We start from the raw sequence: 27,430 nt of genomic DNA, 5'->3' as shown, positions 1-27,430 counted from the left end.
AAGAATGCCTACCAACCCCAAGCCTCCCTCTATTTCCTTTTATTTTTTGCCCACTGTAGAGGATAGGAAACGAGGTGTATCAAATTGAATTTCCTTCTAAGCAGCCACAGCTTAAAGGTAATTTATGTCAAGTACAGTCAGCATCTCTGGGCAGAAATGCCGCTGGAGAGCTGTAAACTGTATCAAAACCTAAATGCTGATTCCCAGGCATAAGAAAGCTCTTCTCGAGGGCTGACCAGCAGACACTGCTCTTTATGAAGCTGCTTCTGCATGACATTAGGATAGCGATTACTGAGGACCTGAGCACATCTGAGCAATCCGGAACTGAAGCCCCGATACTTACTAAGAGAAAGCATACTACCCAATAAGACACTGAGGCGCACATGGGACTTAATGAGTAACTGAATTCTATATTCAATGCATTGAAAGATTTTCTTTTTCCTCCATATCCTTACTCTGGAGTAATGAGTCATTTCTGATTTTGTTTTGCTGAGAACATTTAACAATCTGAAGTCAATGGAATACATCTGCAAAATGACACTTGTGTAACTTACACATCCAAGACTTTACCACTTTCAAAGACACTGGCTAAAATAACATGAATCACTGTTTAAATGAGCATGATATACTTTAAAACTAAGCTTTGAATGTAACCATTGGTCACATCTGGAAATAGCAATGAAGGGTTGCAGGATAACGTCAACTTTTGCAATGGAAGTCATCTGAAATCACACATGTACTTACGGCATGTATCACAAATGTTGCCTGAATATACATTTTATTTTCACAAGAAAAAAAAAAAAAAAACAGGGCTGTAAGTAAATAATAACGGACGCATCCTTTGTAACAGACCGAAATGAATAAAACCACTTGCCGAACTAATATTTTCTTGGTTCTTCTTCACTCTTTCCATTTCAGGAGTTACACTTAAAGATGTAGCTCTTCCCAGCTGACCTTTATAATAAACCTATCATTTCAGAGAATAAAAAATAGGAGTACTGTGAATCAATTCAACTAAATAAGAGTCTCAGGGTAGCTATTTTAAAAAGCTAGCCAAGAAAGAGAACTATGAGAAAAGAGAATGCTATCTACAGGGCACCATATTTAAAATGCTTGCATCTAAAATCAATCTATTTTCATTCATCCCGTAGCATGAATCCCTGCGAATGAAGTCACTGTGAATGTATTCAAATACATGGGCATACCATCAGTAAAGCTGTCAGAAGCATCGTATCACAAAGCAATATGAGAAGAAATGTCTTCACGGATATTACTTAAAGGTACTCCTACCCATACACTGTCACGATTTGTCAGTAATTAACTGTAGCAGAACTTTGAAAAGATTGCCTAAACAGGTGACCGACGTCATCCGCAAAAAGGCCAGCGTGCTTCCCACTACCCCATTCTTCCTTCTTGGAACCACGTTCCTTTCTGAGACTAGCAGAGTAGTGTCAACCGTGATTCTAAATATATCGGGAGAAGATGAGCATCTGCTTCTCCAAAACACAGCTGTGAGGAAAGGTGCCACACAATGGCCTGCCTTTGTTTTAGAAGCTGCTCCTAACACTTTTAAAGGTTTGAGGAAGAAAAGATTCCTTTGAACCTCATAGATTTCCAGATTTCCCCTTCCAGAGAACCCAATCTATATGTTAATGACTTCAAAGAAGGATTCTCTCAGTGAACCACACCCACGGATTACATAAACAGAAGGGGGTTACGAACAGGCCAGGAGTTGGTGCCTGAGTAAAAACTCAGATCCCATGTGATCTCGTCAGACATGCACGCTCTATCATTCCCCCCAAGACATCGCCCAAAAATAAAGCGACACTAGCGGGGAGTGGGCCATGGGAGTGGACAGGAACACATATGAGTAGGAAAGGCAGTGGGAAAGCTTATCTGAAGGGCCAGGATACTAGTGGCCACCACTGCATCCCTTTGGGGACCCACAGCAACTGTCAGCATGCAGACAAAATGAGAGGGACACACAATAATCGATAGACAAAAATCATACTGGTGGTCACTGGGAACTCTAGAACACGGAATGCTTGGCTGTACCCCCCCACACCTCAGACCCTGCAACCTTCCAAGTAAACTGGCAGTCAACAGAGAGCAGAATTATCAACTCAAGGTTATGAAATGTTATCAACACCATCCTTCATCAACATGTTGATAATACGTTCGCTATCATCAGAAAGAAAAGCGACTAAGGTCGCACATTGCTGACGTTCTTCTGGTTTTCTTTAGCTCTCTTCAGCTCTGGTGGATCGGAAATCGCAGTTGCCTGTTTAATTTCTCCTTTGTATTTCACCTGCAGAGGATAAGCAAGAGTTTTAATAGATGGTAGAATGGTCTCCCCCCGCACACCGCAGAGGAGGACCTCAAAGTTGACCCTATCTTTACACATGTTTCCCCCCTGTAGCTAGACTTCCACCTTTCAGCTCATCCCTACACCTGGCTCCTGAGTCTTCTGATGTGGCCAGCACAAAATGTCAGCCCTGCTTCTTTACAAGGGTCTTTCAATAAATACTTTGCTCTTCAATACTGAAGCTAACTGCAAATTCCATAACTAAAAGCTGTGGAAATATAAGGGTAAAGGAGAAACAACAGAATGAAGTCACGGCAAGAGAACCATAGTGAGGTTGCCCAGCAGCCTGGTGAAGGCCATTTACTCTCCTTCTGACCCGAGGCTTTCAAACGAAGCGAAAGACCCCTCGCTCCTACCACACTCCAGGGGTATTTTAAGAATAAAGCAGTGTTCGGCCTGATTTCTTCCTCCACCTAGAAGAACTCACACTCAGATTTTAAAGCCTTTCACAATTCTTTGTTGGGGGAGAAGGTTATTGTTTATTTTGGTACAAGTTCCACAAACGTGTCCCAAAAAATGGGAAAAATAACTAGTATGGGGCACCTTTGAAAGGGATTTCTGAATTGAGGGAGGCCTGGGTTCAAATCCCAGCTCTGCCCTTCAAACTGTGGGTCCCTGGCATGTCCTCTGACCTCCCCAAGACTCAGTTTCCTGCACTTACAAACCAGAGACAAATCGTGCCAACCTCATGGGTTCACATAAAGCAGTAAGCACATGAGCCATATGTAGGGGTACCTCCTGGTTGTTAACTCTCACTGTTTTATTAGCAATAAATTACTGGTGATCGACTAATGTGTTCCATTTTATTTATAGGTTCCGTGCCCCGACACTATGTCTTTGAACCCCAGCGAAGCCAGGTCTTCTTTTGCTCTATTCTAACAGATAACTTTTTTTCCCCCTCAGATTGACAATAGACCCACTTCTCTCCAGGTCCTTCCCTGACTGTAGAGATTTACCGACTCAACTAGGAGGTACATGAGGATAGGAACTAGCTCTCACCCCTCTTTGTGTACCAATAGAATGCCTGGCAGATTGGGGTGCTACCTGAAGATTTCTTGAATAAACAACCATGGCTAAATTACAGCAAGACAGTCCCACATTTCCTGGGTCACAGGAGAGAACCAAAGTTCATGCCCTTGAGCACGTGACTGTGAAAGGGAGCATCGAGTCCGTGGAGGTCTTAAGCTTTTCAGAGAACACCGTGAAGAATATAAACGCACAATGCTGGACAATAGAGGAGAACACAGAGCCACTTGCCGTACTCAGTTGTTCCTGGTTTCTCTTCACCCTCTCCATCTCTGGCGTGACACTCACGGGCGTGGCTCTGTGGCACTGCTCTTTGTACTGGAGCTGCGAGGCAGGGTGCAAGACGGTGTGGAGTTACGCAAAGAGGTGCGCACCCATCACCCGGAACAGACTAGAAGGAATGCCACGTGGCTACAGAGCATTCATGAGCATCGCAAAGTGAAATGTGTGTCACTAACAGACATCTCCATCACGCTCATCCCAGACTCCAAGCCCCTTCTTGTCCTCATGTTTTGAAGTCCACCTTTTGGCAGTGCTTCTTCGAATTGTATGATGGATCAGTGGCCTGAGTTTGGTGGTTATCAGGAATAAGAATTCACCCCTTCTGTGAATTCATTTCTTCATAACACTAAAGCAACACTATCAAATTACCATGTTATATTAACAGTAAAAATTGTCCATTCTCATCATTAGCAAGGAGGGCTGCCCCCGCCCCATGTTTGCACCTTCGTGACAGACTGTTGCTAAGGAAACACACCCCGAACCTCAAAGTTTCCCTTCTCCACAAAGTTCCCACACTGGCAGGCCTGCGCTCTGACTAGCATTCTGGAAATCTGCCTGACCTACTGCATAAGAGGTGCTCTTTCTTGGCTGGGAGGATCAGACCCCAACTTTTGTGGTCAGCTTTCCAGCTAATTCCAAAACACCCCAGGAAATAAATGAGCACCCAGCACAAAGAAACAGAACGGCATGTCTGTCAAATGAATTTTTGACAGGCAAACAGTAAAACTGCAGGTTAAAATCCTATTATGAGGAACTCCACAGGGACAGTCTTAATGATTTTCTGGAATTTAAATTTAGTGGAAGGGAATTTTTTTTCTTGCAACACATCACAAGACCTGCGGGGCCTGCAGATAAAATGGATTTGAGCTGCGCAGCCTCAGCCGCGAATGTGACCGTGAAGAGAAGCTTGATTGGGCGGGAAATAAACGACGAAGGGTCAGGCCCCTTCCAGGGGACTGCTTTCCTCATGGGGCGCCTTTCTTTGTGCCGTGCCATGTAGTTGCGAGTTTAGGCAGACTCTGTGTCTGGGGTAATGAATTGTCTCAGTAAAAGTGAGAAAAGGCCCAGTGTAATCTCTACCGATGACGGGATACAAGGACAGATTCCTCCGGGTGGAGCTCGGAGGGGGAAAATGTCTGCTGACCGGCCTGACGGATGTGGAGAAACTACGGTAGCCACTTGGCAGTGGAAGTGAGTTTGGGGACGTCAAGCTGATACTGGTGACTCTTCCTGTCTTGTTTTCATCCATTCAGAAACATGCTAACTGTGGGGCCCCTGGGTGGCTCAGTCGTTAAGCGTCTGCCTTCTGCTCAGGGTGTGATCCCGGAGTTCTGGGATCGAGCCCCACATCAGGCTTCTCCACTGGGAGCCTGCTTCTTCCTCTCCCACTCCCCTGCTTGTGTTCCCTCTCTCACTGGCTGTCTCTCTGTCAAATAAATAAATAAAATATTTTAAAAAAAAAGAAATATGCTAAGTGCTCTCCAGGCAAGATCTCACTTAATACTCTAGCCCCTATTTCATAGATAAGGAAGTTGAGACTGGGAGAGGTGGGTGGTTTATAAAGGTGATACAGCAAGTAAGGGCTGGAGCTGGGATCCAGCCAGCAGACCAGGGTCCACATTCTTCCCGAGACTCCAGTATGGTCCCAATTTCTACCATGTGTGCACCCCTCACCATATGCCAGGCTGGCTATCAAGCGTGCTATGATGGCCAATATTAGTCTTTCATTAAATTAACTCACTATTATTTGCAAATAAAGTTATTTTAAGGAGTGTTATGTTTCTCTGACGCATTGAAAACTACCAACATTTCTTTTAGAAAAAGGAAGAAATTTAAACAATTTAACCCGTAAGCCAAGGCCTGCTCATGGGCAGAGCACCTGTCACTTATATGTGAACCGCACTTTGGGAAACACTGGGACTCCCGACTTGCCTCCTTAGGGCCCGAATTACAACTTGTTTCTGCACCATCAGGTCCTTGCCACCTCTTACCCCACACACTCATCACACTAAACCTTCCCCTCCTTGACCCAGACGTGGACCCGGAATAGATTCGGTTTGCTCTGCCAGGAAGGCGCCTCCTCACGAAATCCACCCCAATTTTTATTAATCCTTCAAGATCTAACTCAAATGTTACTCTTCCTCCAAGTGTCTTCCTCTCTCTCTCATTGCCTTCCTTCTCTGCATTTCCATAGCACTTTGCAAAAGGAATCATTATTTATCATTAAATGAGACACTGCATGTAACATACTCCACGAGCATAGTAAGTAGTAAATATTAATTATCGTGATAGCCTTTCATGCATTATGGGTATTTATTCCCCTGTCTGTTTCTCCTAGAGACCTGGGGAAGTCTCACTCGGCTTTGAATTTCCCCGAACAAGAATTAGGCAGGCATTCAGTAACACGTCCTTTGATGCATAAAGGCACACAGGAGGTGTCATGCTAGCCCAGCCTAAAGATGGGGGGAATCTTAGCCCCACCTTTCAAGACCTGGCCTCCTGCAACAGTCCGCATGTCCTGGGACTTCACCTTATACGTGACACACCCTCATTGTCTACTATGATTCAATAAAATAGAAAACGGTACTCAAAGAACTATGATCACACATTGCTGACGTTCTTCTGGTTTTCTTTAGCTCTCTTTAGCTCTGGAGGATCGGAAATGGCCGTTGCCTGATTCATCTCTTCTTTGTATTTTACCTGCATTATGTATTTAAAAAATAAGATGGTAAATTATTAAAAACAAAACAAAACAAACAAATCAAACAGACAAAAACAATGTGGCTTAAAAGCAATGCAAGGCTTAAAAGATAGGTAAGAAATCTGCATTAATAACTATTACACAGTTGAATTTTTTTTACTTCAACAGTAATTTTCCTTCAGTGGGAACACAAATTTTTATTTTATGGGATGACGCTTTCAGGATTCGTTTATCCTAAAGTGCAAATAAACTCATATCTAATCACCTAGTCATCACCATAGGAGTTATTTAATTAAAATAAGCAAATGTTGCTTATGAAAATAAATTTTATCATTAGGCAGATACACAAAAAACCTTGGAAGTCATCGTAAGTAATATAGTAACTTGTAAGTTTCTAGCCAAAAAGCAGTTTCTACTTATTAATGTGTGAATTTAAATGTATCATGGATTTAAAGGCAAAAGCCAAACCGTGCTAGCTACAGAGTCTTGGGAAGACTGCTTATCTGGGTGAGAGCATACAAATATACAGAATAAGGAAAAAAATAGTGGCCACAATTAAAGAAGAGAAAGAGGAAGATGGAGGGAAATGTACAAAAAAGCAGAGGCCATGATCACTATCGGAGGGTCAGTGGCAGGAAGTCAGGATGTGTCTTCTACCCACAGAATCACGTTATACAAATCCAGCCTACATCCTGGCACCCACTTTATTCAAAAGTTCTTCCTTCAAACCTATTTAGAGGAAGATCAACCAGACAAAAATGGTAATGCCAACACACGGTTATGCATGAGACAAGAAACAGCTCTTTAAACTTATGAAATGATTAGTAATGCCATCGTATCAGGTGGTATTTTAATATGTCTAAAATTCATGGAAGATTAGATTCAAGAAAAAGGACACACATAAATATTTATATGGAGCAAATGCGGGCAAGACTTAAGAGGCACACGTTGAAATTTAGCAAAGACTGAAATCTACACAAACCAGGTTTTAGAAATCACTTGGTAATGTTAAAATGATTAAGGCTGAAATCCACGGTGACAGTCACAAAGAAATGGTACCTACGTATCTTAGATACCATCTAAGTCATGGTAGCCGTAGATTTAATATGAGTAACAATGGCAATATGAGTCCAGATTCGAAACAGTTAAATTGGGAATACAGTGAGAAAGACCACCTCTAAATAAGATTCAAAAATAGTTCTTAACGGGGAAAGCTAATAGCTAAAAGGCTTGTACAGTGGAGGTGGAAAATGTCGAGATCTTTAAATGTTAGAGAATCATATCTTGGCTTGACAGATCTGGCTAATCTTGAAAGGGCAACTTTCCATTTGAATACTAAGCAGGAGTTTATGGCCCAACCTTATAGAGATACAGAACTATGCGTTTATTGTTTGCTAGAAGAGGCAGCGGAACGCTGGAAAAAGAAATGATATACCGTACTACTTTGCGTGATTTTCCTCGGGTGAGAAGCTAAACGTGATTAAAGATGAACATTTGTGTTTTTCATATGACTCTAAACTAATCAAAATGAAACAGTCATTTTACTGTAGGCAATGGAACTGCATACTACAGAACATTTATAACATTGTATTTCAGTACACTGATGGGTACATTTCAAATATTATCATTTGAAAGTGAAGGAAACAAACAGTTTATCCTTCTCTGCCAAACTAACTTCCCCACCAGATCCCCACGTTGCCTGACACAGGCTCTCGCCATAGTGGATCAGAACACATTTGTACCTCACCGTAAGCTCTTTCTCCTCGTGCTTTCTTCAGGAGACAGCTTCATTCATGCTACAGAAATTTTATCGCACTGGTATTCTGCAGATTTTCTGACGTATGTTTTACGACAGCATTACCTTTCCTTTCTTACTCTTTCTCCACAAAAGCCCATGCACTCTCATATTCTAGAATGCCACATAACTCAGGAGAGTTATGTGGCAGATTCGTCTAACTGGAGCTGTTCTACTTGAATTACTTAAAGGCTTTGCCTCCAAGAGTGAAGGCAAAGAGAAAGGTCAAGAAGGGGATTGCAGGAAAGAACCTTTATGACTTCCTCAACAAGAAACTAAATATACTACATATCCATGGAAGAATTCCTGTTGGTAAGGATAGCAAGTCTCTGTTGTAAATGTCAAACACCAAATGGAAAAGTTTTTACCCATAACAGTAAGCACCTCCTCTATCCTTCCCCCCTAAGCTCAAAGGGAGTTAGAGGGTAAGTTATTTTACAAATTATAGTGAAGGTGCATGTTTTTGCTTTGCTGGAAGCTGGAAGAAGTAGAAGGCAAACGGGGCCTTTGAAAGCTTCTCTTAAGTCACCAAATAAATGTACTAAGGGCCTTTAATCATTCTGCAGGGTAAAATTTCTTTCCTCCGAGTTGTGGAGAGGTACTGAAATTTATCTTTTCTCTGAAAAATTTAATACAGTTAAAATCCTGTTCAAAAGTTGAAATCTAATCCTGGATTTCATTACTGGACTATTAAAGTGATCTATCTCTCGTGCACTATGATATATCAAGATGAAATGCTGCTTTAGGTTCAAGGGGAATAAGGCTACAGTTTTCCTTCTGAAAGTGAGACCTTTGATATTTGATGAAATAGCATTTTAACAAAGTGAAGACTAAAAGAAAAAGCAGCCAGTTTAGCACAGAACTAAAAACATTTATCTAGCTCATGTTTGCGTTTGGAAAGGATAATTAATGCTGTAGAGCACTTACTGAACTAATATTCTGCTGATTTTTCTTCACTCGTTCAGTCTCCGGAGTATCTTTTACTGCTGTGCCAGCTCCTACTTCTTTCTTATAAAATACCTTTATTATAAGAGAAGGAAAGAATAACTATAAGCTTATTAGAATTCAGATCCTCGGTCAGAATCTTACAAAACAAAGACCATTTCTCGGGTTCTCAAGTAATGTGAATACAGCTTCTATTTATGAGTAACAAGGTTCTATCAATCAATTCAATAACCCATTATGAGAATAAATGTCCAATTTGGGTCTCACATTCCATAGCATCCCACAGGTAGCCCCCCGCTACCTCTTCTAGGGCATGTGTGGTACCCGACGTGGCCACAGATTATTTGGTCTAAGAATGTAAGCTGGCAAACTAGAGTTTCCTTCTTCAAATATAAACACATCGTGTGTGTGTTTGAGAAAAATCAAAGCACATATTATAAAAGCTTACTAAGCGGTATCACTTAATTCAAAAACGGCATGGAGGGGCGCCTGGGTGGCACAGTGGTTGGGCGTCTGCCTTCGGCTCAGGGCGTGATCCCGGCGTTGTGGGATCGAGCCCCACATCAGGCTCTTCCGCTATGAGCCTGCTTCTTCCTCTCCCACTCCCCCTGCTTGTGTTCCCTCTTTCACTGGCTGTCTCTATCTCTGTCGAATAAATAAATAAAATCTTTAAAAAAAAAAAAAAAAAAGGCATGGAATTTAAAGCAAGTGCTAGTCTCCAAACACAAAGATGTCCTCATTCTCTTCAAAGAAAATACTGGCTCTATCATCAGAATCAAAAGTTTATTCAGTCTATTTCCCATCGCTTCTACTTATTTCTTAACCTTCCCACATGTCTCTCCACTCCTACCAGGATTCCACCCCTTTCAAAGACAAAGCAAAACAAAGAAACAAAATGTTCTCCGGAATAGTAGAATAATTATAAGAAAGGCATATGAGGACAGAACTACTCCCTCTGTGAAGATTTGGTAATTCACTGGACCCTAATGGGGGTTGGGAGAGTACGGCCTCAGAGATGTTTTCCTCCACAAGATAAAAATCTAGAGCACCCTGGAAACACAGGAGATAAGGATGGAAACAGCTTTTTTCCCCTGATCTTTCCTGCCAGCCAGACTTTTCCATTTCTTAGCACACCTGTTCTGAAGGCCCTAAAGGCACCTGACTAGCACACCTTGGAGTTCAGAGTTTGCCAGTTTATTACAAAGTAGAAAATATTCCAAAGATCCTCAGACTTAGTAGAATTTATATTTTGATGAGACATTTACTTAACTACCAAGTGACTAATGAGCCAGTTCTACATAAAAATATTGGCTGCATGGTCAATTTTTAGAATTTTAGAATTCAAATTTGTATATCCATTAAACATAGACTCAGTCCTTTAAATAATGGTTGCAGATACAATTCCTATTCCTCAAAATAAAAATATAAAAGTTTAGGAATCGGTTACAAACTAGTAAATCCCCAAATACATTATCTATTGCAAATCAGTGACCAGGAAAGAAATCATTTTATAGGATTATTCTCATCTCCAAAGTAAAATCTGTATGGAAGATTAAGACTTCTTTCCTAAGTAAAATTTTAAATTTCAGTTAAAAACAACTCTTGCTTGTACCACAGAAGAAAATTTGAATTTGTAATTCTAAAACAATCATGATAAATTATACATTGTAAGAACATTCGGTACTACTAAAGAGAAACAACAGGCCCAAAATGGAGTCACTTATATTAAGCCCCATCAAGACTTAATACCTAACCTAATTGCAGTTTCAGCCTCTCCCAAGAGTGGAATTTTAAACCAATCAGTCTGGAATTTCCTGATCTGCACTAAAGACGTAATCTGCATGAGAGACCCCCAACCTTTCTCCCTAGGGGAAGGTGACCTTGTCTGAAGCAATCCTGTCTTTTCTCTTGCTAATAACTTCCTTGTCTTGCCTGTTTCTACCTATCAAAGCCTTACATTCTGTACATCTCTACTGATCGTCCTCTATTTGTTAGACAGGATACTGCTTGATTCATGAATAATTGAATCAGGCCAATTAGATCTTTACATTGACTTGATTGCAAATTTTGGTTCTTTAACAGTACTCTTATTATTTTATAGGAGAAAAGATAATATGTTTGGCAGAAAAGCCAAGCAATGACACAACCAGACAATGAGGGAAAAGGCCCTCCTTCCAGAAACAAAATTTCAAGGTAGCCACTGAAAAGCAGTAATTGCTACTCACTGCACTGATGTTTTGTTGAGTTGTCTTGATTCTCTGAATTTCAGGAGTATCTGGCACAGAGCTATAGTTAGAAAGCATCTTCTCTGCTTCGTCTTTATACTTTTTCTAAAAATATAAACAATATGAATCTGAAACGGTGTGTGTGTGTGTACACGTATGAGAGACAGACAGAAAATGATGCTTCTTCTAACTCTACCATTCCACATGGCTCATATCATCATAAATGATATCTTATGATTCAAAACAGTTGTTGATGTGACAGCAAAAATAAAAGGAGTAAGCGAACAGTCCAGGGAAGCAGGCTCACCTCTTCTTAGGCAATGGTTCCCACCCTAGTCTATTCAATATATATTAGGTCTTTGTCCCTATATCTGACACAGAGCTCCTAAAACCCTCAGAATTCCCTGTGCTGAGAGTGGTTAAAATATCTTTTGTGATGTTAATGAAGCGATTTTTGGACCACACTTAAGGATGGGACTGGTTGCCAGGGGAACCCAACAAGTGATTAGAGGATTGGAACTTTCAGTCCCAATCCCCAACCTCTGGGGAGGGGAGAGGAGCTGGAGGCTGAATCAGTCATCAACAGCCAATGAGTTGATCAATCATGCCTATGTAATGAAGCCTCCATAAAAACCCAAAAGGAGAGCGTTCAGAGAGCTTCCGGGTTGGTGAATGTAGGGAGATTTGGGGGAAATGGTGAATAATCCTGGAGAGGGCTTGTTAGCTCCGTGCCTTCTCCTCACACCTGGCCCTGTGCATCTCTTCCATCTGGCTGTTCCTGTGTTATATCCTTTTATAATAAACTGCCAATCTAGTAAGTTCTGTGAACTGCCCTCGCAAATGAATCAGACCCACAGAGGGAGTCCTGGGAACCTCTGATCTGTAGCCTGTTGGCCAAAAGCACAGGTGGCAAACTGAGTTTGCAACTGGCATCTGAAGAGGGGAGGGGGACCATCCAGTAGGACTGAGTCCTTAACCTGTAGAACTTGGTGCTGGCTTCCAGTAGACAGTGCCAGATCGAGTCAAATTCTCCAATCCCTTGCTGATGTCCGAGAATTGCTTGTTGGTGTGGGGAAGCCTTCACATACATGTGTTGGAATTGGTGACGAGAACCCAGAAGAAACCTACTCTTTCATGAGCAGCCCCAGTCCCTGTTCAGAGTAGCCCTATCGCTCCTGCAAGTAACCTGGCTCTGTATAAGCACTATTTTTCACTTCTGGATTTGTGCTTTGTTTCCTACTTTAGAAAAAGACACATTTGTAAAATGGAAAGATACTAGTATTTCTGTAGTTGAGATTAAAATCTCAATTTTCTGTCTACTAAATGTATTACTATAAGCTCCAATACAATGTAGGCAATACCTTAGACGAGTACCCACATTTAAATAGTCATAGGTATGGTTTGAAATACACATTAACTCATTGAATCAACCCCAAAAACAGAGAGTGTTACTATCCCCTCTTACAGATGGGGAAGCTGAGACACTAGCCAAGAAGTGTCAGAGCTAGGATTTAACCCTGGTATTCTGGGTCCAAAGGCAGTGAAGTTGACCATGACGGCATACTGATGCTTGTTAGGAAAGGTAGCTATTGTTCGTGTTGAGACTCAACACAGCATCATTACAATCTCATAGGTATTCCACTGTATCCTAAGTAATGAAAATTCCTTGAAGTTAGTTGTATCCTTCTGTCGCACACAGACAAGGCAACGCTGTTAAGCTAAGGCAGGAATNCTGACAACTCAGGCATCACGGTTTGTAATACTATATTCGTGTGATTATTTGATCATTAAATTATTCGTTCCCAAGGGCAAAACCATGTCTAATTTTGCATGTAAGTGGTTGGGTGCTCAGAATGTATTTACTGAACGAATGAATGAGATTGGCATTTTTGAGAGGGTAACTTTTCTCCACTGACTCATATGACCTGTTTTATGTATTTATCTTTTTTTTTTTTTAATTTATTTATTCAACAGAGATAGAGACAGCCAGCGAGAGAGGGAACACAAGCAGGGGGAGTGGGAGAGGAAGAAGCAGGCTCATAGCGGAGGAGCCTGATGTGGGGCTCGATCCCATAACGCTGGGATCACGCCCTGAGCCGAAGGCAGACGCTTAACTGCTGTGCCACCCAGGCGCCCCCTGTTTCATGTATTTATCTATAATTTTAGTCAGTTGATATAGTTAGAGTCAACTTCTCCAAGTTCAGGGGGTACCAGGACACACAGAGGACAGATGAATGTGCACTTCGGGACCATCCCAACAGCTGTGTCATCTGAGGAGGCTGAGAAGCAGACAACTAACTCCTTTGACATTTGACTCTGTCATCTGCATATGCCCTTTTGAATCAGCAGGTGTTTGGGTTCTGCTTATGTTTTAATCGGAATTTTAACAAATGTGGTCAGATTTTCTTGAAAACTATTTTCATCATAAATCCCATTAATCAAATACAATTCTTGGTCAATTTTCTATAACCATTTTAATTTTTTCATCCCCCTTTACTATTTTTTTCCATTAGGATTCATTCTTTTCCTTGTAAATTTTATAACAAAGACAATATTCACTAGAGAATTTTTTGCCCAGATCAGATATTATCAATAACTTCTTCCATTAACTATAGTCTTTTGTGGTTATATCCATATCCAGCTTTTCTAGAGCTTTTTTTCTAGAGGATGTGTGACAGGTCCACTCGGTAAATTAAATTTTACAAGAAGACAGTTCTTCTCTTAATTTTTAGTTAATATTCAATTTCACCTTCCACCTTGCACAGTTTTATTCATTCTTTGTTGGAGCTGATTATTTCAAGGATAATATTCATTTTGAAATGGTTAAAAGACAAACTCATTTGTAATCTTTTTTATGTAGTGTGAGCACTGGATTCAAGCGTGCACTAGTCAAAAACTAAAAATTAAAAAGATCATGGTGTCATTGGACTCAAACAGGGGAGCTCAGACACTCAATAACATCCATTGAATTGAATTTACAGCAGCTGTCCCTTTCATGAGTGAGATCAATCAAGTTTGACCAATAGCTCCTAGAATAGAGTGTACTGACTTTGAATCCAGTGCCCTCCAAAAAATACGTCTTAGAGACACACGAAGCACATGGTGACTGGAGATCAGAAAACAGTATTCTGAGCGTCTTCACCCCCTACCAACCTGGCTATAGATCTCAGATGCCCTCTTGGCTCGCAGTATGTCTGGGATGTCCACGCTCACGTGCATTCCTTTCCCCTTAATTTCATTTTCCAAGTCTTTCTTATATTCTTTCTGAAAAAAAAAAAAACCAGAAAATAATCTTCAGAGCTTTGCCCTGCCTTCCACAGCAATGCAGATACATATGTGTTTGAATCTCAAGCCCACACGTGCAAAAATGTCATTTATACTTTTTCCATACACAATTCATCATGTCTGTTGTAAATTTTGTGTCCCGCGGGTTTCTCACCTGGCTGGCCATTTCCGATGCTTTCTTGGCTCTCTGGATATCAGGAGTGTCTGGGCCCACTTGCATGCCCTTCCCTTTTATTTCAGTCTCCAGATCTCTCTTATAGTCTTTCTGGAGAAAACAAAACATGCAATGAGGGCTCCACAAGAATGTAAAAAACTGTGGACAACTGTGATGTCATTTTCACAGCAGGATCATGGCTTTGGACTCTTATTTCTCTTATTTCTATAAAACTAGGAAGAGTTTTAAAACTCGTGGGAGGAACATGGCTTGGAGTGACTTATTCACAAGTAATCAGAAGGCTTCTGTCTACTAACCTGAATTAAGAAAGAAAGCACAGCTAACCAAGGAGGAAGTTTTTCTATTTCAATACAATAAAATTGATCAATTATTGGTTAATGTATAATTCATTTGATGAATATCAGTAAGATGTAATTGTAAAACTGTCACGTTTTGCTCTGTAGTGAATAATTATTGCTGGTTTCTTCCTTGGAATCCAACCACTCTTCCCCCCATCCCCTATTTGCTCCCTGATTTGCCACTGGGCAACTCACAGCTCCCCCATGCTAGATCATTCAGCTTGGGTGAGACTGGCCCAAGTCCATGGGTCCTGCTGGGCTCACATAAACCATTATACCCATCCCTGGCCCTTCAAGATTTCTCCAGGGATGAGTGTGATTATTTTTCCACACAAGCTATCAAGAAGCTTTCCCTCTGCTTCTAGATGTGGATGGAGAAGGAAGGAGCCCCAGGAGCTGCTAAGAGCCTCTTTGCAAACAGAAAAAAGCCTGCCTGAGAACTGAAGATAGAAACCGAAACTCAATCACATTGTCTGAGCCCCAGAGCAAGCCGAGCCTAGGGCTTCCTCTACTGTTTGGTTCTAAGAACAATAAATTATCTGCTTGTTTTGAGCAGCCTGAATTGAATTACGTGTTACTTACAAAATAGTCATAATTACCCAGACACAACATGTCTCAGAGACTTGTCACATTTTAAAACTGATTATAAAAAATTGAGCGAGCTCTACACTTAAATTGTACACTTTTCACTGCGTATATATTCTTTAATGAAAAATTTTATTACAAGAAAAAAAAAACTATTGACTGTATCTAATTTCATTTCTTCTAAAACAGTTATTTCCTATTATGTTGACATACTCTAGATGTGACATAACCTAGATTTGTAGATTCCCTGCAATGGCATAAATGTTGGCTTGCTTAATTGTGATACCCTAAATTTTAAAAGGTATAAACAAAGATCTCAATCTCAGAGAAATAGTATATCTTTTCCTATCTTCTACTCATAACTCTGTTTATTTTCACTACTTAGAGTATCAGTTTCACTTTTCTGAATACAGTTTAAGTAATAGCATTTAACTTTCAAAATCATAATATACCATTATTACTATGTCTACAGAAAAAAAAAATTCTAGTAAGCCTCTTGAAAGCCCCCAAACAAAGCACTTCATATGAAGGACAATGTATGTAGAAAGTGAGGCACTGATCATAGACAGCCACCAAGGTCCCAGGGTAGAACTAGGTCATTTAATTTTGCAATAGGAATGTTCAAATCTAAAAGCACTCTCAAGCACATAAATAGACTACATAGGACACTAGTTACATCATTTACATCCTAATACATAACAAAGCACCCTAAAACTTTGAAGGCTTAAAACAACATGATGGCACTTATATTCCAAGAAGGCAAGCCCCAATGACAAGAGTTTTAGAGGCTCTGCCTAAGTCAGGTTGGCTAATGTCCTATTGGCTAAAAAAAGTCACATGGTCAATTCCATAGTTTCTGGAGGGTTTAACTATTGGGAGTGAGTCACATAACAATATATACCACATTAATTTCTTGAAAAGTTAAGCCTTGAACTATAGCAAAGTCCCAAAGTTTGATTGAAATGGATAGGAGAGCCTATCAACTGGGCAAAATGGGACATGGCTAGGATGACATGCCAATGATATCTTTGGATTGCAAAGATAATAGCATGGCTGTAATCATGATGTACATATAACCATAGGACAGCTGACTCCCCTAGGCCTTTCTTTCTCCTAGATTCTCAAGAACTGGTATACAGTCCTAAGGTACACACAGAAATCGAAAGCAGCATATCGTTGAATAAAACAAATCTATACCATTCTAAGGAAAGACATGACATTCCAATATTTCATGAAAGGAATATGTCTTAGAAGCCTGCTCTTAGGTAAAAGTATGAAAAACAAAATTTATATTATTTCCACATTGTTTTCTCCAGGGAAAGGGTGCCTTCTTTTGGCTTCAACTCTCAGGCCCATGAGGATGATTTTGATTTTTTTTTATTTCTCCAGCCTCGAATCCATCACTCCCAACCACCTTACTCCAACCCAGTACCTTGAATAACACGGGTGTTGCCCCCTCCTAATAATGAGAAACATTTCAGAAAATTGTAAGTAGTGATTTAATAGTTTGTGGATAGTTACTTGGAAGCCCAAGGAGGCCACCATTAAAAAGTACCATTAAATCTAAGAAATGAATAACCAGAAAGAACAAACTGCAAAGACCAGGGGAAGGACTTTCCAGAAGACAATACAGCTGTGCAGAGCCTCAAGTCTGTGCAGCTGGAGCATAATCATAATGAACGAGGGAAGAGGGGAAGAAGATGAGAATGGCACGAGGGGGGCTCTGAATGCAGGAGCAAGGAGTGGGGCATTTATACTGGACATGACTGGAAACCACTGGAGAGTTCTGATAGTGAGAGTAACATAATTTAATTTAATTCTTCAAGGATGGCTCTGGCTGTTGGGTAGAGGACGGATATGAAGAGGACAATAATGGAAGCAGAATTCTGGTTAGAAGCCATTGCAGGGATCCAGGTGACAGACACAGTAGCTTGGACTGGGGTGGAGAGAAGTAGATGGATTTAGAAAAAATTTGGGGGGCAGAGTCAACAAAAGTTGCCGACAAGAGGAATCCAAGTGACTTCTGAGCCACTTCACTGATGCCATTTGCTGAGAAGGGAGTGGAAAAGAAAAGTAGATCTGGGGAAAAATGAAGCATTCTGGTTTGGGTGGGTAATACCGAGATCCTGTTATTACATTTTATTGTCATTTACATGTGGTAGTGCCTATGAGACATCAAAAGGTAAATGGCTGCGTATTCACATCCATGTTATGAAATACTTAATTTTTCTATAAGAATGAGATAGAACTTTATGAAAGAACATGGAAAAGGGTCCGTCATATTAAGTGAAAAAACCAAGCACAGAAGAAGATACATGGTTTGTAAGGCTTTTTAAGTCCATGTGTACATAAGTGTTATGTTTATCTACATACACATAAAAATAGACCCAGAAGGCTCTACAACAAATTTGCAACAATGGCTATATTTCCAGAGGAGAATGGAAGGAGGGGTCAAGCGAAAGGAGGTTTTCAAGTGCCTGTTCAGCACGCATTCCCCAACCCCCCAGCTCTGCCATTTCTAACCAAAATCCCTCTTGGCCAAGACTCCTATGCCATCCCCAGATTCTTTGTCCAAACCAATTATGACCATTGCATTCCGCTGGCCAGTCCCTAACCCTAGGAATGTAAGCAGATCCCCGGGGCGCCTGGGTGGCACAGCGGTTAAGCGCCTGCCTTCGGCTCAGGGCGTGATCCCAGCGTTGTGGGATCGAGCCCCATATCAGGCTCTTCCGCTATGAGTCTGCTTCTTCCTCTCCCACTCCCCCTGCTTGTGTTCCCTGTCTCGCTGGCTGTCTCTATCTCAGTCAAATAAATAAATAAAATCTTTAAAAAAAAAAAAAAAAGTATGCTGGAATGTAAGCAGATCCCAACACAGCAGCAACTCTCTGGGCAGTTAATCAGCTCCCCCTCACCCTCCAGACTTCCTGGGGGGTCAGTCCTGACCTAGCTCTTCCTAACTGCAAGGGTGACAGTACAGCTCCCAGAGTAGCCCCACTGAAACATCCCCCAACCAGCCTTGAGGTAAGTGGGCAGCACTCCTTAACCTGCACCACAACATTCTCTTTACAAATGTTTCTCGCAGGGCGCCTGGATGGCTCAGTCAGTGAAGTGTCTGCCTTCGGCTCAGGTCATGATCCCAGGACCCTGGGATGGAATTCCACATTGGGGTCCTTGCTCACTGGGGAGTCTGCTTCTCCCTCTACTCTTCCCCCCTGCTCGTGATCTCTCTCTCACTAGCTCTATCTCAAATAAATAAATAAAAATCTTTTTAAAAAAATGTTTCTCACAAAATCACCTCTTCCTAAATACTCTCTATTTCAGTGACACTTTTATATTCTCGAAATTACTGGAGGAATTCAAGAGGTAGGAACTGGTTCTGGGGTATTTCCTTCAAAAAAATACACATATGGTCTGACTCCTACAACGTTGTTATCTGCTATCTATAATATCATAGCATCTAAGCCAAAACTTCTAAATTAATATCCTGTCGTTACACGCATTACATGAAGAGGAAAATATTAGATGAAAGAACACAGTCATTCAGGATATAGAACACTTCAATCCAAAATGCTAACCCAGTAGGAATTTCCGGCATGGTGATGAGGTCAATGGGGTATTTTGAGAACGTGCAACCAAATCATACAGAAATGGTTATCACTGTCATGTTAGAGTTTCAATATGTGATTTTCAAGGTCTGTTCAGAAAGTTGGAAACACAGATACGCGGAGCAGTACACGACCTATCCTTAAAGAAAACATAGTATGAGAATTTTTACCGTAGCCCAGATGAATGTGAAATTTGTTGTATTACAAAGATAAGGTAAGAAAGGGGGTGTGTGTGTTCTATTAAAATGTCTTCCCCTTAGTTTTCTTTGATATTTTTAAAGGAAATGAGTAAAGCAGAAACTATAAATTTTCAAATAAGCATGCTGATTTAGAATGGTCTCCATTCCAAACTTTTAAACTAGTCACAAAGCTCTGGGGAATTCCACGTACTAATCAGGTCGTTAATAAGATTTGTGAAGTTCCGAAATATAGGTTTTAAGGCCTCTGCACCATTCACTCGACTAACCTGACTAGCTATCTCTGAAGCTTTTTTGGCATGTTGTATTTCGAGGGTGTCGGTGCCAACTTGCATTCCCTTCCCTTTAATTTTTGACTCCAGGTCTTTCTTGTATTCTTTCTGTAAAAAAAAAAAAAAAAAAAAAGCAACATTTTATAATATTCAGACACTCTGAGGACAAACCTGTATCTGTAATCGATGATACAATAAAATGGATGAACATATTTAAAAAGAAAAAGAAGAAGAAAACACATTTCACTTTGTACTATGAAATGATCACCTAGAAATAAATTTTCTGAACTGCTTAGAACTGTATCACTATTCTTACTGAAGAGGGGTATACGAAACTCTGAAGCTTTTTACTATACGTGGTGAGAATCTTCACTGACACCTGTGTTAGGGCTGGAGGATAGGGAGGCAGGTTTCAATGAGCTGCTGTTGTAGAAAGAAGGCTGACTTGGAGGCCAGAGCACTCAATTGCCATGTGACACTTGGAATGTTTAACGTTTCCGGTTTGCTCATCAGCAAAATGGGGGTAATAATTCCCCCATGCAGGAGCCCTCTGAGGAACAACGAGACAGCATATAACACAGTGCTCAGCACATAGTAGGTGTGCAATAACCGATAGCTTCTTTTGGTCTTTTACTCCTATACTCGTAGGCTAAGGCTGATTTACTGCTGCTCCTGCCGCCATCGTGCCACTCAACTGTATCTAGATGGACGCTGTCATTGAGGGTCTAACATAATTTTTCCAAGTATTACTGACAAGTGAGTACAAGATCTAACTCTGAATGTGGACGGCACATGTCACCATAACAGAACGATCTGTACAGAATTACTAACTTAAAAATATGTGATGACAGTATTAGCCAAAGACATCATAGTGGCTTTTAAAGTTTAAATTTATTTAAAGAACACAGATATGGCCAAAGATGATTGTAAATTTTTTTAAAACACATAACAATTTTGAATTGTTTTTTAAAGATTTATTTGTTTATTTATTTATTTATTTATTTGAGATTGAGAGAGAGAGAGCATAAGCAGAGATCAGGGAGAGGGAGAAGCAGGTTCCCTGCTGAGCAGGGAGCCTGATATGGGGCTTGATCCCAGGACCCCAGGATCATGACCTGAGCTGAAAGTAGACACTTAACTGACCAAGCCACCCAGGCGCCCCTTAAATGTTTTATACTTAAATGCAATTAAACTACCAAAGAAGTTAACTGAACAAATGTGTGAGCCTGAGAACCATACCAGATCATCAGCACATTACACTCATCTGGCCCCAGACACAATGATTAGGGCGGGTGTGGACACAGGACAGAAGTCGATCCAGTGAGATTCAACCCTAGACCTTAACTGTAACTCTAAGAAACAGAGGCTCACTTCCCATTGGGATTTCTGGCATAGATAGGAGTTATTCTACTGTTAGGAGGAGCCATCACTTGGAGATAACCTCCCAAGCCTGAAGCATTAGAGAAGACAAGAGAACTGAGAAAGAAGGAAGAGATACATCATTTGAACTCCAACCAGAAGGAAACCTGACTCTGGACTTCTCTATTCATAAGCCAAAACATTCCCTTTGTTGTTTCACCCAGTTTGAGTTGGGTTCCTATCATTTGCAGCCTGACTAATAGGGTCACCATCCCCACCATCACCTCAGTTTAGGAACCTATGGGGACACGATTTTAAATTTCTCATTGCTCAATTCAGCTAGATTCTCCTCAAAGCACAGAGCCATTATGTGATACCAAAGTAATGACATTACACAAGGATGAAAGGACTGACAGCACTTCAGAGGCATTTCATTCCTTCCCACAAATTCCATGTAAAGTGAGCAACAGTCCCTCTCACTTCATAAAGAGCTTTATGTGGGCTCATTGAGTAGCAAGGCAAGGGCTGGGGGGCTCTGTTGGGTGGAGAGCAGGAGAGCGTGTGAACCGCACTGCAGTGACAGATGGAGTTCCACTACACATGTTCCCAGTCCAGTGCCTTTCACTTCCTTAAAAACCCAAGTTGAATCTCCTACAGTTATTCTGGTTTATTATATATATTTTTCTCTAAAAGGGGGGAAAGGGTCATTTTTCTCATACCACATGGAAAGGAGATGGTGGACATCTTTTTTAAAAATATTATTGTTATTTTTCTTTAATTCCTTGGCTGGGAAATGACTCCTAGGACATAGCTACTTATCATCATCTTGCACATAGAAGTTATGGAATGTATATAAAACTTTGAGAAAGGTTTACGGACAATGAAGTCAGCTGAAAAGTCATACATTCTCAGTTGCTAAATAAATATACTCACCTCACTAGCCATTTCGGATGCACGTTTGGCTCTTTGAATATCAAGAACGTCGGAGTTAACTTCCATTCCTTTGCCTCTTATTTCATTTTCCAAGTCTTTTTTATATTCTTTCTATGAGACAAGAACATTACAGTTCAAAATTTCCTGGGACACTGTTTAACTGATATACCCTGTCACGTGTTTTCTAGAGACCACAGAAAGGAGAAAATATTTCTAGAGAGGAATAAATCAGGCTCCTGAATACTTATGCTCCTCATTTTCTACAGAGACCCTATTTTCTCTTTTAGTCATGTTTAGAGTGGCTTCCAATTTTATCAGGATTTTCCCTTTCATCCTGTCTTCCAGTATATTTTGGTACCATATTGGTACCATATTTTAAAAAGATGTCTTCCTTTTAAGTGGTGAGGAAGATCTTAGGAATGGATGCTTCTTATTAATTATTTGAAGTATTTCTTTGAAAGCTGTCTATAAAATATGAATCACCGAAGATCATAGTTGAAAAAGAATTGAAAATTACAAAATCAAAAGGATGGATGTAACCAAAGTTTTAAAAATATTCCACTTTATTCAGATTCGTAAAACCAAATAATTTCCTACAGATTGATAATACATAGTTTGAATGTCATCTATTTTAATATTATATTTTAAGTAGATCCAAATGTCTCCACTAATACTTACATATAACTTGGGGTTTTTGTTCTGCTAATGAATTTCTTTTTTTTCCTACTAAATGCATTATGGAAACAGTATATATCTTGATTCAATTCAACTGAGTTGTACTTAAGACTAACTTGCCAGATAAAAGATGAGGTTTCCTTTAATAAGAAGTCATGTTCCAGTAAATTCTAGGGTTCATTTGATGTTATTTTCTCTTTGTCCAGTATAATTAAATTAGCTAGTCCTCTGCTTAACTAATAGCCTACAAGACATCGTAATGACCTGAATGTAATTTTGGAAAGAGCTCTGGAGTCAAATGACCTGGATGAAAGTTGGAATTCTTTCACTTATTCGGTCATGTGACCTTCAAAAGACTTTAAGTAACTGAGCCTTGATTTCCACACGCACAGGCAAAATGAAAATAAAAATACTTACTCTACCAATGTCAAAGGGCAATTGGGGGAATCAAGTGAAATGAAAGTATAAAACAATACTCTGAATATTCTGAACGGCAATATAAATGTAAAAACCATAATAAAGTAAAAAATGCAAAGACAATTGAAAGCTAAATGCATATACTTAGAAAGAAAAGTTATAATTTCATGAAGTCACTGAGAGTTCCTTTTTTAAAATTAGACCTCTCTATAACTGAATTAAAAGATTTTTAATCATAGTCTTATGGGCCTTTTACTATCCTGATGCATACATTCTGAATCAACACATCTAAAATAAGATTCTTTCAAAAAGAGAAATAAAAGAGAAAGTCAATGAATGGCATGTATATTGAAGTCATTTATGGACCTTAAAATAGATTTAACATTGTCATTTGTATGTAAATGATAAAGAGCTCCCCCTTTAAGATTTTCATATAAACAGTGCTTATTTTTTAAAGGGAAGACAATAGTAGGAAGTTGCCATTTGACTAGGCTTCGACTTCAAAAAATTTGAGAGGAACTAGGACTGAGAAAAGGTAGGATAGCAAAAGCACTCTTCCATAAATTATATACCTATTTCAGCCCAACATACATTACAACGGCGAAGCACATTAAATTTCTAAAAGCAGTTAAACAGTAAAGGCCAGGTGGCATTCAGATATTAACGAAGTTCGTGTGCAGAATTGTACTCGAACTTATTTTACTGATTTAAGATATTTCTTTCAGGAACAGTTTTCTTCAGTTCAAAATTCAGGGTGAAGCGGCGTTCTCTAATATTTCCCCTTAATGTAAAGAGACTCTATTTAAGCAGGGAGGTGGAAGAGCTCCGAGTTACTTTTCGGCCGTTAAAAAACAAAAACAAAAAGAAACTTTTAAAGGGATGGACCATGAGTATGATATTTTTAATTGTTCGGTTTGAAGACCTTAATGTTCAACAGATGTAATACATTAGTTGTGAGCTGAAATGCACCAATTTGGGGGGGGAGGGGAGGGGAATCCTGCTGAGAGTAAAATGAAAAATCAACATGTGTTCCTATGTCTCTATGCTAAATATTTGCCCCCTTCGAACACAATCCACTCACAAATAATGTGTCATTTATCCAAACCTTCACATTTGAGGCTCTCATTTCTGATATCAGATGTTCTGAGAATGCTGCAGAAAGGAGAGGAGTTGCAGAAAAAGCTGGTTCTAAAATGCATTTTTAAATAACTAAATTTGAAAGAATTAAGTTTGCCTCATCCATATTCAAAATTTAAAAAAAAACTGTTATAAAACTATTTATAGAGCTGTTGAGATACAAACACAAAATCAGAATATTTTTCAAGTTTTTCCAGAAATTCTAGGTGATTTCTTCCCCCAACTTTAAATGGAAATATTAACACACACTTCCCTGTTTTTAATGAAAATGAAAAACTCTGTTAATAAAGGTCAAAGTGGGAGAAAGAAGAATGGATTAACATCTCAAACAGTTAGTAGGGAATTTGGAATAAATATTTCCTGGGTTATTTCTTTAGTTTTCTTTCACAATATTTAATAGTAAATCGCAAGATCCTACCTCTTTCAGAAGGTTGGTGATGTACTTTACATGTAAAAATTCTGGAGTCTTGTCTAAATCCAGTGATGACCTTCCTTTAATCTCCTTCTCAAAATCTTCTCTGTAAACTTTCTGTTAAATAAGAGCACATAATTTGAAACTTAGAAAACACGAGCCACTGTTGGAAAGGTATTAAAACAAGAGTTCCCCGAACAAAACCGAGGTTTTTACATAATTCTACCACCTTGGAGTCTTCATAGCCACAAGAAAATCACTCCAACTTGACCATAAATTTTAGAATTCTACCAAACAAAAGCAAAATCGTCAAGTACCAGCTGCCTGTGGGAAAGCACTCAGAGGGGTGAGGCTGCTTAACACCTTACTAGTCTGTCATTGTTTGATGCCAGCCCAATTGGAGAAGAAAGCCAGTAAAGTTGGTTATTTGAGAATCACCGGACTGGTTCGTTCTAAAGGGAGTGGATCCAACCACCGGAAGACAATCTGGCTGCATAGAAGGCCATTCAAAGCACAGCAGCATAAATGTTGATATTCTCATCACCCCTTTCACTGTTAGCCTTTTGTGAACGTGGCAAAGACCATCTCTAAAATGTAATGGAGGCTGAAATACATTTTCCTTTAATGATTTGGGCACTGAGACTATTTCTCTATCATCTGTGAATTAAGTTACACTGGGAGGAGTCTTATCTTCCACCTGATAAATTGTTCTCTAGGTAGGAGTTCACAACAAGGAACGGAAAGGGGAATGCAGACAGTGATTGTAGCAGGCGGACGTTCATACCCTCACCTGCCCTTTTGACATTCTCGGCCACCCTTTGGCTAAGATTCCCTCAATTCCAACATTGGAACTATGGATTTGAAAACCAATGGTTACTCGCACTTTAGGACTGTAGAAACAGTCCTTCTAAATGACAAAGATCTCCATGCATGTAAAATATTTACCAGAAGCACAAAAGCCTATATATTACCAGCTAAGTATTTTATTCAAATTGCATCACAAAGATGACAAAAATAAATTCTGCATGAGATTGTTATTAATGCAAAACGAAAGGCCATTTCCAGGTTCATAATATATGAATTACAAAGATAAGTAATTGTATAAAGAAATTCTCCCAAACCATGAGGGATGAAAAGAGAGGCTTGTTGTCGTCTCTCCTACATTTACGTCACATGCAACTATTTAAAAATGATCTATGGAGAGTCACACACACACACACACACACACACACACACACACACAAAAGGTCACACAGATGTCCTGGAAAAACCAAAATTTAACAAAGTGATTAAGAAGTTGCACTGAGAACATTCCAAGTTAGAGGAACTATAGATATTCCCAAAGAACAATGAGAAATCGCCCTCTTCTTTATGTGGAACTAATTGAAATTATATGGTTATAAGGCTGAATCTAGGGCATTTCCAGGCCAAAAATATCTTTTTTAAAAAAGCAAAAATAGAAATTTGGGTATATTTATTTATTTCAGATAATTCACTTCAAAAAGCCCTTCTCCTCTGAAAAACATTTTACTGAAATAAGTCATTAAGGAAAGTTGATTATGACTGGAACTGGCCAATACATGACTAAGGGGAAAAAAAAACAAAAAAACCTTCGGTATGCTTTTTATGAAACAGAAGACAAAGAAAAAGCCAGATTTAAAGATTTCTTCTAGAAAACACACTGATTAAACCTATATCTGGCATTCGAAGAAAAGTGAGAGAAGCATAATTATAGGCTATCACAGAAACATGAGTGACCAGCCCCAACGTCATGAACACTCTGCTTTACCCAGAGAAGGCTTAAGATGCTCCTTGTCAAGCTTCCCTCTTAGGAATAAGAACCATCTAGAAGCCAGATGGTTCCCTTTGGGTCCACTTCATTGATCCTCTATTTATAGCCTTTTTATTTTTTAAGATTTTATTTATTTATTTATTTGATAGAGAGAGAGAGAGCCAGCGAGAGAGGGAACACAGGCAGGGGGAGTGGGAGAGGAAGAAGCAGGCTCCCAGCAGAGGAGCCTGATGTGGGGCTCGATCCCAGGACTCTGGGATCACACCCTGAGCCGAAGGCAGACGCTTAACAACTGAGCCACCCACGCGCCCCACATTGATCCTCTATTTAAAGGTATCCTTCACATCAACTTTGGTCTAACTAAGATTTTTAGATATTTTATGTTTCTAGTCTTCAGAGTATAAATTTGGTCCCAAGATATTTTCTATTGAAAGATTTCTCTCTCCTCAAGCCCTGCTGAGCAGACTTACAAATGCTGAGCCTAAAAATCTAATAGCCACTGGCTATAATTAAAGGGAAAACATGTCTCAGGCTCTGCAAAGGATAATTTCCCCCTAGCGACAACACCAGAAATCAGAATAGCAAAAATTGAAAGCCAGTATTAACAAAAGGCCCACGTAGCCCCGAGTAAGTCAATTCCATAGCATATAATAAAAGTATTACTAAAGCTGTTTGCACCTGGTGTCAAACAGCCAACCAGAAGGAATTGATCAGTTCATTTGACTGAATTGGGGTTTATTTTTGTTTTTGTTTTCGGTTGTTAATACTTTATTTTCTTTTGTGCTATGTAACCATAGCAATGGTAAAAGCGAAACACTAGTTATCAGATTTCCAAGATCGGCACAAGGAAACATGCCTACGTAGAAACAATAGCACTTTTTCTGTCTCTGTCATCTGTAGCATGAAATT

General features: G+C 39.8%; 1 protein-coding gene across 3 annotated transcripts in view; it reads right to left on the bottom strand.

The window, feature by feature from the left end:
* Window positions 1-27,430, bottom strand: part of NEBL (nebulette) — a 335,915-nt gene that overhangs the window by 34,151 nt on the left and 274,334 nt on the right. Inside the window, exons 12-22 of one of the 3 annotated variants that reach the window (XM_040645355.1) lie at window positions 24,736-24,846; window positions 22,089-22,199; window positions 19,794-19,904; window positions 14,779-14,889; window positions 14,493-14,603; window positions 11,340-11,444; window positions 9,097-9,189; window positions 6,281-6,373; window positions 3,623-3,715; window positions 2,216-2,308; window positions 875-967 (exon numbers count right to left, since the gene is read on the bottom strand). The exons of the other annotated variants lie outside the window; for them this stretch is intronic. Of the exons in view, the coding sequence (XP_040501289.1) occupies window positions 875-967; window positions 2,216-2,308; window positions 3,623-3,715; window positions 6,281-6,373; window positions 9,097-9,189; window positions 11,340-11,444; window positions 14,493-14,603; window positions 14,779-14,889; window positions 19,794-19,904; window positions 22,089-22,199; window positions 24,736-24,846 (1,125 nt within the window). The remainder of the gene's footprint in view (window positions 1-874; window positions 968-2,215; window positions 2,309-3,622; window positions 3,716-6,280; window positions 6,374-9,096; window positions 9,190-11,339; window positions 11,445-14,492; window positions 14,604-14,778; window positions 14,890-19,793; window positions 19,905-22,088; window positions 22,200-24,735; window positions 24,847-27,430) is intronic. 3 annotated transcript variants of the gene reach the window in all.

Source organism: Ursus maritimus, unplaced genomic scaffold (genome assembly GCF_017311325.1).
Source record: "Ursus maritimus isolate PB19 unplaced genomic scaffold, ASM1731132v1 scaffold_31, whole genome shotgun sequence".
Lineage (NCBI taxonomy): Eukaryota > Metazoa > Chordata > Mammalia > Carnivora > Ursidae > Ursus > Ursus maritimus.
This window is presented reverse-complemented; position numbering and strand designations above follow the sequence as displayed.